Below are 21,863 nucleotides of genomic sequence, written 5' to 3'. Positions count from 1 at the left end.
GTTTTAGCGTTACTAACACAATTGAAAATCCATTTTTATATATATAGACTAGCTGTCCCGGTGAACTTCGTGTCATTTTAAAACCTTCCCTGGACTTCTACGAATATTTTAAGACTAAAATCAGCCCAATCGGTTCAGCCGTTTTCGAGTTTTAGCGCGACTAACACATTTGAAAATCCATTTTTATATATAAGATTAACCTAAATAAGCAATTTTCTGGATATATTTTCTTTTTCAAAACTTTAAAATTCCTGCAGTTTCTAAACCCACCGCTAAAATAAAAAAATGCTCTTATTATTTTTTTATCAGTTTTACCTAATGTAAAAAACCTACTAGGTCTCCATGACACTCGAGTGACTACACAATTAGCACCTTCCCCTCCCCTACTATAATTCTATAGAAGTATTTGTAAAAGAATGCTGATGCAAGCAATTGTTGGAAAAGGATCGGCGGAAATTCGGACAGGAATGTAGCAATATCGCCCTTGTAGACCCATCTCATGTTTCAATAATATTACACTCAAAATAGAAAATATAACCTCACTAGGCTTACTTACTTTTTAGGGCTCCGTATCCAAAGGGTAAAAACGTCCGTCTGACCGTCCGTCCGTCCGTCTGTCTGTCTGTCTGTCTCCAGGCTGTAACTCAAGAACGGTACTAGCTAGAGAGTTGAAATTTTTACAGATTGTGTATATCTGTCGCCGCTTTTTTGTTTTTAGTATTTGCTGCTATGCAAATACTAAAAACAAAATAGAATTAATATTCAAGGGGGGCTCCGATATAACAAGCGTGATTTTTTTGGCTTTTTTTGCTCTATATCAATAATAGCAACAGGTAGGTACTTGATTTTTGTCAAAATCTTTAGTTATATGTGTACTTTAATATTTAAGAATAATATTAAAATAAAATAAAAAATTAAGGGGGGCTCCCATACAAAAAACACAATTTTTGGCCTGATTTTGCTCTATAATGGTACGAAACACTTCGCGCGCGAGGCCGACTCGCACTTGGCCGATCATCTTGTTATCAGTATTTCTTTTTTGTTTATTTTTAAAATATTGAAATATTTTTCGGCAACTCTAATATAAACATAACTAACACAATTTCCACTCGCAAATTTGGGCTTATTTATACAGAATATATTTAGCTTTTTAATGAAGTTAAACAAAAGCTCGAACGGAAAGGAAAAATTTGACCTTTCAATTCACAGCCCTTTTTGCGAGGGAAAAAAATAAATTCAACAGCAAATTTATTTGTGTCGTGGTTACAAATTCAACCTCAATTTATAAATAAGTAATTACTTGTTTATAAACAGGGAAAAATCTTAGTTGGTCAGATTTTTAGAAACGTAAAATCTGACTTTTATTTATTAAAATATGTTGCCCGCAACTTTGTCTGCGTAGACAATAATCCATCTAATATTATAAATCCCAAAGTGTGGATACTAATATTATAAGTGCGAAAGTGTGTCTGTCTGTCTTTCTGTATGTTATCTCTTCACGCGTAAATCGCTAAACCGATTTGGCTGAAATTTGGTTTGGAGATAGTTTGAATCCCGGGAAAGGACATAGGATAATTTTTATACCGGAAATATGTACGGCTCCTGTGCGATAAACAAATTTTGGCACAACGGAGTTGCAGGCGTCATCTAATATATAAAATTCTCGTGTCACAATTTTCGTTGCCATACTCCTCTGAAACGGCTTGACTCATGAAATTTTGTGAGCATATTGAGTAGGTCTGAGAATCGGCCAACATCTATTTTTCATACCAAAAATTATTTATATGGCAAAACAACGTTTGCCGGGACAGCTAGTCTAGTATAATAATATATTTTGTACTAGATGACGCCCGCAACTCCGTTGCGCCAAAACTCGTTTATCGCGCGGAAACCGTACACTTTTCCGGGATAAAAAGCGTCCTATTTCCTTTCCCGGGGCTCATATATCTCCATGCCGAATTTAGCAAAATCGGTTCAGCAGTTTGGGCGTCAAGAGGTAACAGATAGACAGACAGTCAGACACGCTTTCACATTTATATTATTAGTATGTATATCATGAGAAGTCGCAATAGATACAGATTATCTCATGTCTTTCTACTGGGAGCATATAAAATAACTATGCGATTTTTTCATCTGAATCTGTTAACGTGAAGATAGACGAACATACTCTTGTATTTATATTATATATGGATTTTGGAGCTTTTATACCTATTTCTGTATTAAATATAAAGTATTATTTCAAGAGAATCACGTAAATACGATCAGATTACACTAAACGCCGTCGTGTTTGGAGTGGCGCTTAGAACACTGTGTTTGCGGATTTAGACGCGCCCTGAAACTCTCCAAGTTACAAATTGAAAATTCTAAAAAAATATTATGTGTATTTATAAATATTGCTGACTAGCTTTCCCGGTGAACTTCGTGTCACTTTATAACCTTCCCTGGACTTCTACGAATATTTTAAGACTAAAATCAGCCCAATCCGTTCTGCAGTTTTCGAGTTTTAGCGCGACTAACACATTTGAAAATCTATTATTATATATATAAGATTTTCTATAACCCAACTGTGGCAAAGAAATGCTTTACTTTTTATCACCTTTGATCATGAGTTCATAATAATTAAAGTTTGAATTTTTTTAATTACTTAGCTGTAATTACATTTCTGTGGTTTATCTATTGTTTATTTATTTATTCAACAAAGCTTTTGATAAAAATATTCTTCAAAATATCTTGAATATAATAAAGTGAATAAAAACCACAGCACCACCTTTATACAGGATGCAACAAAAATAAGTGATAATACTTTCGGGTGTGTACGTGTTCCTTGTAGAGAATTCACTGTGAAAGTAGCAGCGCTGAAAGACCAAAATTTTTTTTCACTTTTGTATGGGGAAACTCGTGACGCTCGGGCTCTTGCCCATACAAGAGTGAAAAAAAATTCGTCTTTCAGCGCTGCTACTTTCACAGTGAACTCTCAACAAGGAACACGTACACACCCTAAATATTATCACTTATTTTTGTTACACACTGTAGAATGTTTTGTTTATAGAATTGTAATTCATTTATATTAATAATAAAAAAACCTGATTTTTACAACATTGACATTATATTGTAAGGTGATATTTATTTCAATTTGTATTATTTAGGCACTGTAATTTGACCACTCCACCAGATGACTCAAATGATACATATTATGTATTAATTTTTAATGATAATGTCACTATTTCAGTAGTTTCATGAATATTGTATTGGAGAATGGAGGTCGCGTATATTGTATTCATATTATCATTCAACATTAAATATGCGTATGTAAGTAATTATTTCATTCTTATTTTCGATATCGTTTGACTTTAACAAGGAGCTTCATCGTGGCGAGAAAATATCAGTCTTTATATCTAAAATGCGAATTTTTGTAACCATTATGTTAAAATTGAATCATATTAACAAGTGTGAAAGTATCTCAACTAATCAAATCACTTAATATGGTTATATAAAAAATTGTATGCTCTGTGTTTAGGGGAAAAGAGACTGCTAGCCCTAACTACAGGTTTCCTAACCTATTACTATATAGGGTAAAGGTAAGTAGTAAATAAAAGTAGTAAGTAAAATATAGGGTAAGCAGGCGCTACCCTATGCAGGGTGTAACAAAAACAAGTGATAATACTTTAGGGTGTGTACGTGTTACTTGTAGAGAGTTCACTGTGAAAGTAGCAGCGCTGAAAGACCAAATTTTTTTTTCACTTTTGTATGGGGAAACTCGTGACACTCGGGCCCTTGCTCATACAAAAGTGAAAAAAATTTTTCGTCTTTCAGCGCTGCTACTTTCACAGTGAACTCTCTACAAGGAACATGTACACACCCTAAAGTATTATCACTAGTTTTTGTTACACACTGTATAGGTTAGGAAACCTATATAGGCTATATCACCAATCTAATAAAATTTATTTTATTGAAAAAAAAGCTATTAAATAATAATATTATTTAATACTTATATGAATATTTGGTTGCGTTTTCTTTGAATGCCTTACTGGCCTGTCCGTACAAAATCCGTAAAAAATGACTATAAGTATAAAGTCTGCTGCTACAGAGTACATACAGACTTTATACTTACAGTCGTTTTATGATTTTGACATTTTATTTACTAAATTTTAGACAAAACATTATGTATACAGTGACACAATGTGTATTTTATTCGTAAGGGGGTGAATGTTTACCCATTTATTTTTGGTTTGGTGTGTCCGATACACCTATTCCCATGTCCGTCTGTATGTCACACCCGTTTTACTGAAGATTTATTCGCAGTCTGCAACAGATACATCGGTGTACCTTTTGAACGACGGGCATAAAATACCGACCGTCGCTCTGGGGACCAGTCTGGGACATTTATCTGATGTAAGTACGTCCTTTCTAACCATATGTTTTACAAATACTACTTAGCTATTGTGTAATAGGATTAAATCAGTAACAAGAAGATGTACATCCCTGGTATACTTTTAAAGGTATTGTTGATGTATCTATGAAAAATGAAAAAAAAAACACAATATTGGTGTATGAATACGAATACGTGGGAGAGCCATGCTTCGGCACGAATGGGCCGGCTCGACCGGAGAAATACCACGTTCTCACAGAAAACCGGCGTGAAACAGCCGGCAATTCACCTGCAGCTCTTCTGATGCTGAGAGTGTCCCTGGCCGACGGAAGTTGCTTTCCATCAGGTGACCCGTTTGCTCGTTTGCCGTTATTTCATCAAAAAAAAAGAATAGTAAAAGCTAAGTAAGTATAGTGACCAATGGTGCGTTTTTTACTTTAAACCTTTCTATGTTAGATTTTAAATATAAAACGAAGAAACTATCGTGAAATGTGTATAGTATATTTTAACAATTATTATATCTATAATAGTCCATATATTTAGTCAATTTCAATATCAAAGAAAATAACGCCTACATTGAAACAAAAGGTTTCCCAACCATTAATCAACTGCCCACACGTAACTTCGATTAAAAATTAATTTTGCTCCAGCTGTAGACATCTACTTATTAGTTATTACTGTCCTTTAAATTTAGTTTGTTGTTATTTTTAGCAATATTCCGCGAAAACAACCTTTAAGTAAATGAGTGAGTGTACGCATAGGCATGCGTACAGCACCTCCCTCCTCCCACACTGCCTATGCGTACACTCGCATACAAGAACTTGCAAACACCACCACCACACAAGCAATAATGTTGGCAAATCCGTGCAAGGCCCCTCACCACCATGCAGGTTGAAAACCTCGACGCGCGTTTCGCCCCAACACCGGAGCATCCTCAGGATGTGGACTCTACGAACAACGCCGTTAAGTGCCGCCAACGGCCAAAACACAGCCTTTTATACACTCTGCCGTGGTATAACAAAAATGCCGTTAAGTGACATTTGGTCGATTTTCAGGTTTTGACTGTACATGAATAAGAAAAAAATTCTCTATCGACCTATATAAGCGGTTTTCTGATAAGTTGAATAGTTTCCGAAATAATAATAATGAAAATGCCGTTATATTACCCTTTTTTGTGCATGTAATACGCTTAAATGACGTTAAGTCATATTGGGAGTCAATATAGCCGCTAATGTTCATTAACTTGTATTTTTATTATACTTTTTTCTTGTGATTGTTTCACTAGATTGCCGTTATACGGTATTTTGTACACTGTAAAGTGATTAAAGTACTTTAACTATTTTATTGTAACTCTTTTTTAATGCAGGACTTTATGTTTGCTAAACAATAATGCCGTAAAGTGAAAAAATTAGACTTAAATGTGACTAACGAGTCTTAACGGCATTATAGCTTAGCATTTAGTACATTTATATTTTTACTCAATGAACGCTACGAGCCAGTAACGGCATTTATAAAGTGAAATAAAACATATTTTAAATTAAATATTAGATTTAAATGTCGCTATCTCACAATAATACGCTATAATGCCGTTAAATAATCTCACCCGGTGACATCCTAGTTTCGCGGTCAGAGGTCAGGAGTAGGTATTCAGTGCGTCGCAGGCGCTTACCGAATGCGCTTACGTAATTAAGAATTAAAATTCCCTATCTCAAAAAACAAACTTGCAGTATTCCTAATAATAATAATAAACTAAGTTGAACAATACCTACTACAATAAAAAATAATCACTAAAATCGGACTTGTGGTTCCGGAGATATGCGTGCACAAAACATACATACATATACATACATACACTTTTGAAATTTGCCACATTTGTTCAGAAGCTGTCATATATTGATATAATATTATACAACAGTTCTGGAAATATTACATACATGTACACGTCGAATTGATAATTTTGACTTGATTTGTATTTTGTAGTTTCAGTAAGTTTTATTTTATTTAGTTGTGTTGTTTTTATTTGAGACAGAAAGACTTAAAAACGGCCGTCTTAAGAGCATGCTATAATTATAATATTATTATGTAGAAATGTTATCGTGCCTCTTAGGCACCCAATTAATGTGATATTTGTATTAAGTAAAGAGCTAAGCGTCCATACAAATTAGTTGTAAGTATAATCCCACCAAAACATTAAATGTAAAAAGGAGCCAAGCAAAATATTGCATAGCCATGCAATATATCTATCGTAAAAAGTTTTCAGATCACATTCAAGCCAAGCCTTCATCTTATTTTGTAATTTAAATCAACATTAAGTGAATTTATCAATAGTTTTCTTTATTTTATATATTATTATAGTGGCTCGGCAACGAGCACAAGAAAAACAAATATAAAACTTCATATTTAGGGTAGTTCATACTTACACAAACGGCAAGCGTAAAGTGTTTTTTAGTACCGTATGTAATGACGCATGTCGACGATTGTACCCAATAAATACCCAATCAGTCGCTGATTATTTCTCTAGTGCTCATTGCCAAGCCACTATAATAATTATAAAATAAAGAAAACTATATATATAAATTCACTGAATGTTGATTTAAATTACAAAATAATAATTATAATAAAACTCTTTATTGCACACCGAAATACATACACAATATGAATTATAAATTAATTAAGCTGAAGGCTTGGCTTGAATGTGATCTGAAAACTTTTTACGATAGATATATTGCATGGCTATGCAATATTATGCAATATTTTGCTTGGCTCCTTTTAACATTTAATGTTTTGGTGGGATTTTATTTCTTTTTTTATGGTTTCCTTTCTTTTCAGGTCACGTTAAAACGTTTCTGTACTTAGCTTAGCACACATTCTCTATCTCTAGGTATATATTCTATGTCGTAAAATTAATTGATAATAACAGGTAGGTACTTCTACAAAGTACAAATTCTATGACGATAGCCTAGAATTTCAGGATAACTTTTGAACTATCAAGAGGTTATTCGTGCATCGATGTTACTTTCGATTGAGTATTACGACCTATTCCGGATTTTTTTCAAACCATAATAATTATACTCCGCAAACAAGCGATACCGCGATATAAAGGGAGTGCTACACCATCTATCGAGCGAGTATGGAGTGTACATCGTAATTCGCAGTTCTGATTTGAGATTTAATCTAATTTAATTATCATAGTTTCATTGTTAACTTTGTTCACTATTTTTCCTTTTGTACGTAAAATAATTATTATGAAGTCAAAACTCATTTTTAATGTTCTTGCAAAGCCACAAACAATAAAATTCTTTTCTTTTATTTAATAAAGTTATATTATACTTTTCAGTTTTTAGGCTTCCTTGCCCAAAGGATGAAAACGGGAGCCTATTCCTAATGAGTCTAGATTTCGCTGTCTGTCTCTCGTCCGTCAGTGTGTCACGAGGCTAGATCTCGAGAACCGCAATAGCTAGATATTTTATTTTTTTTACAAATTATGTACTTTTATTGTCGCTATAAAAGCTAATAGTCCAACTAAAATAAAATGAATGATTAATGGGGGGTCTCATACAACAAACACGTTTTTTTGCCCTTTTTTGCCCTATATCCATAATGGTAAAAGTGAGGTTTTTGAAAATTTCAGAAAATACTTAATTGTATTTCCACTTTAATAATAAGTAATAAAAAGTACATAAACTTGTGATTTAAGGGGGGCTCCCATACAAATTTACGGTACGGAACCCTATGTACGCCAGTTCGACTCGCACTTGGCCAGTTTCATAATATTTCCTTTCATTGTGGATAACGACCTACCTTGTTGGCAAATTTCAAGGTTCTAAGTCTGCTAGAAGTACCTTAGAATTTTGATGATCTGTCAGTCAGTGAGTGACAAAATGTAGTTACTTTGATCATCCGTAACTATTAAACTATTTATCGAAATGTTATGTAATTTTGAGGTTATGCTAGTTTTAATACTTACTCCTAGTCACCGAAATTCTAAATTCCTAGCTTTGTAAACATCGAAGATAAATGGGGTGTGAAAATGCCGCGAACCGCTTCGAGAAAAGTATGGTACGGCCGTGCCTTTGCTAAAAAGCTTGGCTGGAGCACTGCCGTGCTCCCAGATATACTATAGAGCTATCTAAGATGCTCAATAAAGTACATAATAAATATTGTGATTTACTAACTTGGGTTTTAATTTATTACAAAATAAGATCCCTATTTAATACTTTAACTCCGTATAGTTAAATATCACAATGCAATATTTTTCGCTTTGTATCGCTATAACGCCGTTAACGTAAAAAGTAAATAGTGTAACGGCGTTTTAGCGGAACAATGAGTGGAGTTATTCATATACATATTGTAGCTTACTAGACTTAAATGCGGTAAAATACCAATAACAGCACTAAAGACTAACATAAGTTGGTTCTGTATTACTTGATATTAAACTAAATCAGGGTTATGTACTATAACGACATTTTAACTAAACCTATGAGAAAATGTTTGTAGTGTTTTAATAGACAACGTTTTTATTAGGAATAGAAACACTAAAATGCCGTTAAGGTATACGTAACGGCATTTAAGTCAAATTATAGATGAAAGAAAGAAACATTAATGATGAACTAAAACGAAAAACGGTTTTTTTTATTATTCATAAAGAAATTCTAGAAGATCACATATTAATAGATAATAAGTATCTCTTTTATGTATGTTCTGGTGCTTTTCGATCTCAAATCGGTTTTGTCATTGAGGAGTTACATAGGTTTAAATTTTTACCGCGTTTTTTGCTCATAACTCAAAAGTAGGTTTTGGTAGTTAACGGCATTATAGTCATACCACGGCAGCACTATCGAGCCCCGCTACTATCCCCACTACCCCCACTACTCTCACTAGTACCCCCGAACATATTAATAAGCGGTGACGTAGTCAAGCAAGTTTGGTCATTCAACAATGCAAATCTGTTATTTTTCTTTTCTTTTATGATCTCTAATTGTTCCAACACGCTCAGCCAAAATCCTTTATCGCATTTATGTAAAACTTTATAGGAATGGCCATCGGGCACAGTATGATTACTATCTAAAAGATGTTTAGCAAAATGAGACTTATCAGGATGACCATTTCTATAAGCCGCGATATGTTCTTTATACCGAGTCTCGAAGCTGCGTCCAGTTTGACCCACGTATACACTATCGCATTCAGGACAATCGATCTTATAGACACCGGATTGATATTTTTTATCAATGTGGTCTTTATTATTGTCATAATAAAGACCAGATTGATAAAAAATATCAATATAAAAAATAACAACAAACTAAATTTAAACTATGGATTTCCGCAAAGTAACGCCTGATTCCATTAACTATTACTGTCCTGGCACCATTTCAACTATTATAATAAATGAGATTATTTTCCGAAAACCATCTCTATCAATTTATAAATTACTTAATAGAAATACATTAGATTAAACTTTGGTCTCGTCTCAGATTTATTACTATTTGGATATCACTCCCGCTTTCAGCAAGAATATTTTCAACAAGATATCTAAGACATAATATTCAGTTAAAATAATATGAAGTTTTAGTAACACGCTGTACAATATAATTTAAAAAAAACCCCGCCAAACAACTTTAAAAAAAAAATTAAGTTTAAATAATTCCTAAGTGTAAAGTTATATTTTAGTCCACGTGTCGGGGGACCGCCAAGTAAACTACGAGAAGTGACAACAGCGACATTTGCATTTTGTATCGCCATAATAGTCGCTGATTATCTCGATTCGGGTCGCTGTGAACTGACCCTTAAACTATAATGTTATGTGAAATCAAACATCTACATTAGCGGTCCCCCGATACACCTTGACTACAATTACTTTACACTTAGGAATTATTTAAACTTTAGTCGGTGAATATTATTTCATTACTTTTTAAAGTTGTTTGGCGGGTTTTTTTTTTTAATTTGAACCAATTTGTCCAAACATGAAACCTCCACTTTCGGTTCATACGGAGCTCGGCTCCTATAGAATCCAGGTGATGCAGCAGCAGCATGCAAATATATTACTGTTATCGCCAAAATTCGTCAATAAAATACATTAAACCCAATGCAGGGAACACGGGTACTCCCAGTCAACCATTCACTAGCGCGCGCGGTACAATGGGCGCTGGAGGCCGGGTACAGGCACATCGACACCGCCGCGCTATACAGGGTTGAGGACGAAGTCGGCCTCGGTGTACAACACTATATTGAGGACAACAACGCGACGAGGGAAGACGTGTACATCACTACTAAGGTTGGTTTCTTGTTAGTGAATCTAGGAGGTATTTTCGAGGAGTTACGGTGCAAAGGATGAAGCGATGTGATGCGTGTTTTAATTGAATATTTGAAATCGGGCGTACCCAGCATTTCAGCTAGGGCGGGCAGCTCATGCCTGTTTTGAGAAGATGGTCGGTCTGCTATATTGAACGTTTTTAATTCCCACTTGCCAGGAAAATTGACGTTCATTTTATCTTCTAGCCCCTATCTGGGTACGCCTATGATGGAGAGCCCAATACCGCGGGTCTATTTATTGGTGAATCTCTTTTAACTACACAAGAGATCCATCAATAAGGTTCAGTTTTCAGTAAGGCTCATTTAAAAATGCGACAAATTGCTCTTTCTCTTGCCTGCCTCTTTATGTAAAACGTTGATGCTATTATAATATTATGTTTCCTAATATCGCAATGCGAACTAACACTTATACATTACCAAAGTTTTGCCTTAGAAATTTTTAATACTCACCTTATTTTAGATGACTACAGCATTAGTATCTTAAATACTCAATTTAAAAAATAACAATTAAATACGCCTCCGTGGTCCAGTGGTTAAGAGCGTGGCTCTAGACTCGGAGGTCGTGGGCTCGATTCCTGCGTTGGAAACATGTTATTTCCAAGTTTGGTAAGGACAATGCAGGCTGATCATCCGATTTTCTGACAAGTAAGATGATCCATGCGTCGGATGGGCATGTAAAAATTCGGTCCTGCGAATAATCTCTCGCCAGTCGTGTCGGTCCTCCGTCCCCCTGGATTATGAGAGTAAAGGAATAGAGAGTGCTCTTGTGTACTGCGCACACACTTGGGCACTATAAAATTACTCCTGCGTACCTGGCCTGATTTCAATGATACCGGCCACCGTCACCGAAACCGGTATGGGGGTATTATTATTATTTTAAATACTCACAAGACATTAATCTTTTTTCTAACGGTGTTGGATAAATCATTTTCTATTAATACCTTCTTCCCTTCATTATCTGTGGATGATTGCAAACCAACCGAACCGTTTTAAAGGTCAAAGTTTGCTGTTTACCCGGCAATTCGGGCGGGATGAAAAAATAAAGGAAAATTCCACGTAAAAGTCTGAGATTTTTACCGTCGATGAACATCGATGTAAAAATGATGTGCTCATATTATTATGACAAGATATCTATGTATTTTAATACAATGTAAAATATGTAAAAACCTTAGAAACCGGCAATCATCTAAAAGAATATTAAAATAAAACTAGCTGTCCCGGCAAACGTTGTTTTGGCATAATATAAAGTATTTCAATTTTCACCCATATTATTTTATTGAAGTGACTTAATAGTATGTCACCATGGCAACGTCCATCGCTATCCCGTCGCACAAACAATGGTCGCCGTCGGTCTCGAGTTGTAATAATTTACTATTATTTATTCAACAAATGCACTTATCAATATAAAAAGTAGCCAGTAGCCGATCTCAGACCTACTGAATATGCATGTAAAATTTGGTAAAAATCAGTAAAACAGCTTCGGAGGAGTACGGTAACTAACATTGTGACGCGAGAATTTTATATATTTTAATAATATAATAGCTCCCACACCGGTTGCGGTGACGGTGGCTTGTTTCATTGAAACCAGGCCAGCTACGCAGGAGTAATTTTATAGTGTCCAAGTGTGTGCGCAGTGCACAAGAGCACTCTCTATTCCTTCACTCTCATAACCCAGTGGGACGGAAGACCGACACGACCGGCGAGAGATCAGGTGCAGGACCGACTTTTTACATGTCCATCCGACGCTTGGATCATCTTACTTGTCAGACAATCGGGTGATCAGCCTGCATTGTCCTAACCAAACTTGGAAATAACATGTTTCCAACGCGGGAATCGAACCCACGACCTCCGAGTCAAGAGCCGCGCTCTATACCACTAGACCACGGAGGCGTATATTATAAGAAGATTAACAAAACACTAATGAACTTTTTCTCATTATCTTCTATCAAAAAGTTACTCTAATTCGGACACTGCTGTCCCAGAAATTTCGGAACGGATTATTTAGCATAAATTGGAGCACAATAAATGTTACAACCGCTATAAAATTCGTGCAAAGATTTTTTATTACCTTCTGCTGCGAGTCGAGCGTTTCCGTTCGTTAAAATAATATCAGACTTTTTAGTTTCGTTAGTTTATTCATTTAAGAAATTGAATGTTATTTTCGGATGTTTTAAATGAGGTTCATTAGTTATTTTACGAGTGCTTTTCATTCAGTTTGTTTGGGGCAAAATTTTGGACTTTATGTACAAAATATGCGGAAAATAAGAAGGATAATACTTATACGTAAAGAGGTTGGTTCAAACCTGGAAAAAACAAATAGATAATATTATATTTTAGTCTTCTTTATATCGTTGAAAAAAACAAGTGCTTTTATAAAACAAATAGAATAAGGATATTTGAACCGATAAAATACAATTTCGCTTAATTACATTACAAGTAATGCTTTTATGGTGTCAAATGTATGATAAACTATACAATATTTTTACGTAGTTTAATATACTTTATCTCATAAAATGTTTTTACAGTAACTATTTAGTATATATTGCAGTATAATCTGCAGTATTTATGTATTTGTGTGAGAATGCTTTTTGAGAAAAAAAGAAATTAAGACTTTTTACCAAGTTTTTCTTGCCAATTATTCAAGTTTTCTTCAAATAACCTTAGGACATTATATTAAATGTTACTATATCTGATTTCAAGCGTATTTTTAGTTATGGAACGATGCACACGATATAGACGAGGTAATTCCTGCATTGAAAAAGTCTTTGGACGATTTGAAGATGGACTACGTGGACCTGTACCTGATGCATTACCCCATGGCGTACTCGGTAAGCATTTTCACAAAGACAGCAAATACTATAGTCTCAGGCACCTTAGATGGTTGTTTCAAAATGCTAGGAATACCAATAACAGGGTTTTCTGGAATGTTTTATTTTATCTACTTTAAACGGGAACCGATCCAAAAATACCGGTTTATAAGGCCAAAAATAGCTGTTGTCTAAGCAAAATACCACCGTAACAACTAAAAAATATAACAAAAATAAAAAAGAGAGTTTTTACTCGTTCCATTCTATAAAATTAAAGTGTGCCGAATTTTGCATTCCTTCATACGCACAATTCTTATTAATGTAATTAGCTACTTCAAATTTTGCTTCGGGTGTACAGTCAGGGAAAATATAATGTATAATTATATTTTCCCTGACTGTACGTTCACTAATCTACGTTACAGCATTTCATCAATGTAAATAAAAGTAGCGTTTCTGTCGAGTTGTTAATACATAAGTAAGCCCTTGCTAACACAAACGAAACAGTAAACCTATTTAACTTTACAAGAACACTCTGATTGCGCAGCACTTTTCACGGGAAACGGCAAAGACTTTTAAAGTATAGATAGGTTGTAACATACATATTTTGATATGTAACAATGAATTTGAAGCGTAAAATCATGTTTGCCCGCTTGACCTTTTGGAGATTCTAATCTAACGTGGGAGAGCCATGCTTCGGCACGAATGGGTCGTCTCGACCGGAGAGAATACCACGGGCTCACAGAGAACCGGCGTGAAAAAGCGCTTGCGCTGTGTTTCGCTGAGTGAGTGAGTTTACCGGAGGCCCAATCCCCTTCCCTACGCTCCCCTATTTCCTTCTCTACCCTCCCCTATTTCCTTCCATCAGGTGACCCGCTTGCTCGTTTGCCCCCTTATTACATAAAAAAAGAAAAGATTATGATGTGGTGGATAGACTAAGTGAGCATATTTACACTTTTATACAGAGTGTAACATAACAGTGACATTATAAAACTTTAGGGTGTGTTTGTGTCCCTTATAGAGTTCACTGTCAAAGTTGCAGAGCTGAAAGAGCAATTTTATTTTTATAATTTGTTTGGACAAGCACATAAAAAGCTACTCTTTCAACTCTGCTACTTTCACATTGAACTTGCTTTTTATGAAATAAAAGGGTAAACGAGCTCGTGGCACCTGATGGAAAGCAACTTCCGTCGCCCATGGAGACTCGCAGCATCAGAACAGCTGCAGGTGCGTTGCTGAATTTTTAAGAGGGAATTGTTAATAGGGTATGGGATGGTAGGGAAGGGAGTAGGGGAGGATAGGGAAGAAAATAGGGGGGGGGGGGGGGGGAAAAGTGTAGGGGATTGGGCCTCCGGTTTACTGTGAGCTCCCCGTGGTATTTCTCCGGTCGAGCCGGTCCATTCGCGCCGAAGCATGACTCTCCCACGTAAAAAAACTTATACATAACCTAAATATTATCACTTAGTTAGCTTAGAAATAGTCTAACGGCCGTTCCCAATATTTGATCTATCTCTGGTTTTGCCCTACTAGAGATAGGAATAGCTCACATTAGACATTAGAGACATACATTTTATGTCAATTGTGAGCTATTCCTATCTCGAGTAGGGCAAAACCAGAGATAGATCAAATATTGGGAATGGCCGTAAGCGTACATACTATTTTGTTCGCGCTAAGTCTGAGTTTACTGAATGAAATATGAATATTTTTGAGGTGCAAATTATATTGAAAGCGAAGCTTCAGAAAATCCAAGAGACGTCAATAACTTGCGAGAAACTATCTTGAAATTGAAACTCTAGTCTGAAGAATATATTAAGCCACGACGTTTTTAAATTCAAATCAATTTTATATAAGTGGCCTGGATATTTCGAATATCCAGGCCACTTATATATATTTTATATGTTACCGTTAATGTGCGTAAGCCAGTTAGACTGCAGATTAACAAGGTATTCTGCAGATTATCTGGGTGAGTCAGTTAAAGTGCAAAAGTTTATTCTATTCTCATCAAATTACATAAAATAAGTTCGTGGTTGAAATCATGTTATTTATTTGAAGAGAATTAAAGGAATTAAAGGAATAAATTATTAAATTTTTAGTAAAATGTTACTCCACTACTAAAATATAACAGATCGTATCAACTAGAAAAAAAAACAGCCAAAACAACAATAGTCTTAGGTTGACAAGCTTAAGTTAAAGTTTTTAGGACTTTTAGGAAAGAAGAGAATGTAAACTAACTAGGTTAAGTGCAAATATAAACTTTTTTATTTCAAAATTTCACTATTTAACGGATGGTAAAAGGGAATCTGCAGATTACCTAGGTAATCTGCATGTTAACGCATTCCGTATTCTAACGGTAACATATACACGTATACTATCCTCTTGCTATAAAAATATTCTGGACCTTGTCTGTCTATTGATTAAGAAATTAAAATCCACGATATTTGTTATTCTTTTTATAAGCAACCGCCTGCATAAGTAGTTTGTGTACTGCTTGGATACTAATAAAGACTTTGAATCTTTGATTTTAATTATATATTTTAACTAGCTGTACCCCGCGGTATTACCCGCTGTTTAAGTGATATATTTTAATAAAGGCTTTAAAAAGTACCAATAATAGGGTCAAAACGGAACGATTCATGGTTCTATAATGGCATGGTTCTATATGGTAGTGATGATTACGATGAATGTAATTTACATAGTAGCATATGTTTTCCGTTCTTAAAACAACGCCGAAACTCCCGATCTTATATCTATATATAAGAGTCAGGAGTTCTCTCAGCGGTCATATTGTACCAGCAAAGATTTTTTTTTATAATAATAATAATATTTATTTTTGCAACACAAATACAAGTTTACAATTGATTAATAGGCAGATGACAGACCCACGTAATGTTATGTCAGTTATGTCAGGTTATGTCAATTCAATGTCGTCGGCTGAGTTTGACATAACGCGACCAAATTACACAGGTCTGCCTATGAAAGTCCTCTGATAGTACTTCCGGTATGATTAAGATAATGTTAAGCACTTAAATATGCGTTTGTCTTACCGTAGCTGTAATATTATCAACGTCTATTTCTTACATTATATTATGATGATTTGCTTCCAAAACCTTATCACATAAAAACGAGCTCCTTAACATCTATCATATTATTTACCGAAAAAAGGGTAACATATAAAACAAGATCCGGTATAGATAAAATATTATGTTTACAGAAAAATGGATCAGTAAAGAACACGGATTATATAGAGACTTGGAAGGGTCTGGAGCTCGCTAAGGGCCAGAACCTAGCGAGGTCAATAGGTGTGTCTAACTTTAACATAACCCAAATGAAGAGGCTCTGGGAGAATAGTACGGTTAAGCCCGCCGTACTCCAAATTGAGGTAAGCCTGAATATTTTATGCCGGCCAGTCAAGGGTTTAGATTATAACGGACTTGGAGATTTGAGATTTCCTTCGCATGAAACTTAGAAAAGGAAATTCTGTCGCTTTTATTATGGTCAGTATTTGTGACTATATTGTTATATTGTAACAGTTAAATGTAGTTACAAATATAAAAAGTCTTTGTCAATTTTTGGTATTAAATCGAAAACAACCTTATAATATAATACCAGTGATGTATTGTATAAAATAATTTTATTTTGCTTCTAGTAAATGTAGTTACAAATATAAATTGGCTAACCTACCTAAGAAGTATTTGTGTAAAGTTATGCTTTTTTCTTTAAAATAATGACTTGGCAAAACAAAACTTGTTAAGCAGAAATCCTTAAAAAATTTAATAAGTTGTAATTTCCAAGAACTTAATTTTTACAATGATGTATATTGAGATAAGCACAAAAAGCTCCGTGGATAACTAAGCAGCTTCCAGACTGTTGGAAGCTCATGAAAGCTTTTAAAAACTTTACAATAATAAAGTTATTTTGTGATTTGCACACAAAAGCTGCGCTATAAAAACACGAAAACGGGAATGCTTCAACAACGAAACATTGTTTAAATAATGCTTTGTGTTCTCATTTGGAAGACTTTTACTGCCACTTATATAAAATATAAAAATATTGCCAATAACGTTGGCCATAGCAAAAAATTAAAAATTAACTGCAAAAAATTGAACGGAAAGCACATAATATGACAAGATGTAATGAATATAAATAATGTAATGGTATCTTTTATACAATAAAATCATGTTTCCACTAGTCGTTATGCCAAAATTTTTCTTTTGTGAATTTCAAAATTTTCCAAAACCGGTTCAGTAATTGAAGCGTAAAGTGGTTATGTGACATATAATACTCGTATATAAATGTCACATAACAACATATAGTCGATGACGCTCGTTACTCCATTGCGCCAAAATTAGTTTCCGAATTCCGGGAATCGGGAACCTTACATTTTTCCGGCATAAAAAGTATCCTATATCCTTTCCCAGAACTCAAAATATATCCATATTTCAACAAAATTGGTTGAATGGTTTGGGCGTGAAGAGGTAGTAGACAGACTGACTGATAGACACTAGGCTGACAGATAGACAGACACACTTTCGAATTTATAATATTAGTATGGATATAAGTTTACACAAATACTTTCAACATCATAATATTCGAAGTATATTTTCATAGTTCATCAGCTAATGGAACTTTAGTCTCCAACTACATTAGCTGTTACTTAAAACTTTCGATAAAACTTATCACTTTTGTTCGCTTACAAGTTTTGTCGACGTGTCCTCACTGCGTCGGTTTACAACTCGATCTAATTGGGAAACTGTCGCCTTTATGTGGCTCGATTAATTTGTGAAAAAGCCACAGATGTCAGTCAGCAAATTCTGAATTTCTATAGTTGAATCAGAATTTTGCTGCTTGACTTTCTTGGACCTACTGGATATTGAGGTCTAAAATTCAGGTAGTCCCTACAGCCGCACCATCCATTATTTCCTCCGTATGTCACGTATGTCACCAAATATGATAATTTTGTATTACAATATGTGCCAGTTGTATAAGATGGTATATTATCGTAAGAGTTAATAAATTCCAAACACGTCTAAATAAGTTTTCAGCACGTTATAATTCAATTACAGGTAAACCCAAGTATAACCCAGGTAGAACTGGTGGATTGGTGCAAGGAACATGGTGTAGTGGTGATGGCTTACAGCCCTTTTGGTGGTATACTTGGGAGGAAGAAGGACGCACCACCGCCTCACGCAGACGACCCGACTTTAGTCGGTCTGGCTAAAAAGTACAACAAAACTGTACCACAAATACTGTTGAGGTATTTGGTAAGTAGAATGGTAGAATTTTAACACGTTTATATCTTGGACTTGCCTATTATAAATTTTATATGGAGTCATTATTGTGATTATTGTTTATTTAGGTTTATCGGTCTAAATTAATATTGAACTATCTGATTGGTATAAGAAAACTTGAGTACAGTGTAAGTTATGAAGCTCAGTTTTTATCGGATTTAGAAGTAACAAAGTTAGAAGAAATTTGAAGGAATAGAAAATACTCATAGATTTTAGGGACATAAGGACAGATTTTCTTAGACAATCTGTCAGTTTATCTTTTCGTAGTTCGAAGATGAAAACCCTATGCTTGCAGCTATAATAATAGTCACTTGAGTCACATACTGCAAATGTTTAATGACCTGTTTCACCACTTTCTGATAAAGTGCCGAATAGGCTATTAACAACTTTAAGACAGATTCTCCATACTTTATCTGTCAAGTTAAATGGTGGCCTATTCGACACTTTTCAGGAAGTGGTGAAACAGGCCCTAAATATAATATTATAGTTAATAGCCAGTTGATGCCCGCAACTCCGTTGCGCCATAATTTATTCATCGCACTGGATTGGACGTGAAAAGGCAACAACCAGACAGACAGACAGACAAACAGATATGCAGACAGACAGACAAACAGATAGCCAGACAGGCAGACTGACAGACACACACTTTCGAATTTAAAATATTATACTACTTCTAAATAAAGTCTTAGGGTTTGTTTCACAATTTCCTGATAAGTGACGAATAGGCTATCCACCAATTAACAGATCAAGTATGAAGAATCTGTCAAAAAAGTTGTGAATAGCCTATTCAGCACTTTATCAGAAAGTGGTGAAACAGTCCCTAAAAATTTCAAGTTTCCGTCGCATTTTATTCGAATGACTTTTATAGATTTCCTTTGTAATTTCCTTTGCAGCTCGATCGTCAGTTGGTAGCCATTCCACGATCAACAAATAAAGATCGAATAAAAGAGAACATTGACATTATGAATTTTTCCCTGACTCCGGACGAAGTTGAAAACTTGTCGAAATTCAACAGTGATTACCGATTACGAACACCTGTCAAATGGTACTCCCATCCCGAGTTCCCGTTCGAGAAAAAGAACCTTAGCGACGCAGAAATAAAGTACATTATCGAGCACAGCAAAGAAGATTGATCAAGAAACGAAATGAATAAAGAGTAATGAATATAATTTCAATAAATTATTATGTTTGAACGAGGCATTATTTGGAGTCGTAATTGACGCCATTGGAGAGTCTTGATTAGGATTATTTTGACATCGAAATAATTTATTTATCTACGTACTATTTACTCTATTCCTGACAATAAAAACCGAATAGTAATGTTTATTACAATAATGTTGCTATTTATGCTAAGTTATTTTACTAGGCCTTATATGAGTACATCGGTATAATGATGTTTATTAAAATAAATGTACAATATAATGAGAGTTGTAAAATTACTATAAATTTTCTTCATATGAAATAAGGTAAGTATATTATAATATTATGACACAATAGGATCTGCTTATTTCTAATAGAAATCTCTTCCAGCAGCCCTACGGAGAGAGATTGGATTAGGATAGCAGATAGGACGTACACAAACATGAATTTAATATTGCATCAAAATAAAATAATAGGATAATGACCAAATTAATAAATTATAAATACATAATATATATCGAGATCTACAACAACAACATACAACAAATATATAAATAATTTTTTTCATCATTTTAAAGCCTTTTCACGTTAATTAAATTACAAAATACCAAAAAACAATTATCACACAAACTAACCAAACGCATGAGTCAAAACTGTCATCTTGACATTTCTTTCCTAAGACAGGGCTTGAACGGGTTTTATGACGTTAAACTTCGGACTTTAGGTGTTCATAAGATAAAACTCGGATTTGCTTTGAACGCATTTAGTTTATATTGGTGATATGCAATTTGATGTTATAATCGCGTTTATATTTTATCCGTTTTGAACCAGTTCAGTGTGCATTGAACGCGTTCCATTTCTTTGGTGAAATCGCCCCTTAATCATTAAACTTCCATTTAATGAAGAGTTTGACAGATAATGTAAAATGGCTTATGTCAAAATCTTCATTTAAATAATTAGTAATATTAGTATTTGTCTCTGAGTGCGGCAGTATTATCAATGCTATAAATATACAAGTCACGTAGTATTTTAATAAAACCTTATTAAACACGTAGATTGTGATTATTATTACAATATAATTTAATATTGAAAATATAAAGTAACGAATATTATGAAAGAAACAATGTCGTCACTAATATTGATTACAATAAATACTGTTTTACTAGCTTTTAACTATGCGAATATTATTATGAATAATAAATAAATAAATAAACGCCTCCTGTTTGATTACACCATTCTTTTCTAATTTATAAAACATAATATACTTTAACATGATAATGAAAAGAAAGAAACACAAAGTGCCGTTTATGTTCATACACTGTATAAAAGGAAAAATATTTTCTTAATTCATGTTCTACTTCTACTATATTACAACAAGACCTTGTTTGCTTTATACAATACATTGTCTGAACTAAGGGTCAGAACTCAAAGACGATACGCTAAGTGTTTTCAGATGTAGACCCTTTAATTGTTGTTTGGGTTACGACCCTTCTGTGGTCACTTTCCTAGTGCAAAGCGGTTTCGCAGCATCAGTTATAATTAAAACTTAGTTGCCAGGTTACAGTCCAAGGGCCGCATGATGCGACCCGGTCTCAAGACGCGGTTCGGCTCTGTGATTGGTCCAAATTTTGACAGCCAACCAATGACAGAGCCTGAACCGTGTCTTGAGACCGAGATGCATCTTGAGTACTGACTATTTATACGTATACTCGTATATTTATACGTCTATGTTTATACCGACCCAAGACTCTACAGACTACAAAAAAGATTTTACTTTGTGTTATCGATGCATATTTTTTTATCAATAAAAAAAAACAATCTTTTGCATGCCTAGACTAACACTATAATAATGAAATTGTGTTATGCTGTTTGCCACGAGTATTTTTAGTGATACGTTATCTTAACCGTAAAGTTTAGTTACGAATTATAGTATTGATAAAACCGCTATTTAAA

The 21,863-nt window shown here is 34.4% G+C and overlaps 1 protein-coding gene across 3 annotated transcripts; it reads left to right on the top strand.

The window, feature by feature from the left end:
• The first annotated feature begins 3,243 nt into the window (after nt 1–3,243).
• LOC121732337 (aldo-keto reductase AKR2E4-like) lies at nt 3,244–19,973 on the top strand. 3 transcript variants are annotated; one of them, XM_042122190.1, is made up of 7 exons: nt 3,244–3,309; nt 4,303–4,392; nt 10,458–10,640; nt 13,390–13,506; nt 16,694–16,861; nt 18,546–18,743; nt 19,664–19,973. In XM_042122190.1, the coding sequence occupies exons 1-7, from the start codon at nt 3,256–3,258 to the stop codon at nt 19,901–19,903; spliced, it is 1,050 nt and encodes a 349-aa protein (XP_041978124.1). In that variant the 5' UTR covers nt 3,244–3,255; the 3' UTR covers nt 19,904–19,973. The 3 variants fall into 3 exon arrangements, with proteins under 3 accessions (XP_041978124.1, XP_041978126.1, XP_041978125.1); XM_042122192.1 differs by lacking the exon at nt 10,458–10,640; XM_042122191.1 differs by lacking the exon at nt 16,694–16,861.
• Nucleotides 19,974–21,863: the final 1,890 nt, after the last annotated feature.

This window comes from Aricia agestis, chromosome 12 (genome assembly GCF_905147365.1).
Source record: "Aricia agestis chromosome 12, ilAriAges1.1, whole genome shotgun sequence".
In the NCBI taxonomy this organism is placed as follows: Eukaryota; Metazoa; Arthropoda; class Insecta; order Lepidoptera; family Lycaenidae; genus Aricia; species Aricia agestis.
This window is presented reverse-complemented; position numbering and strand designations above follow the sequence as displayed.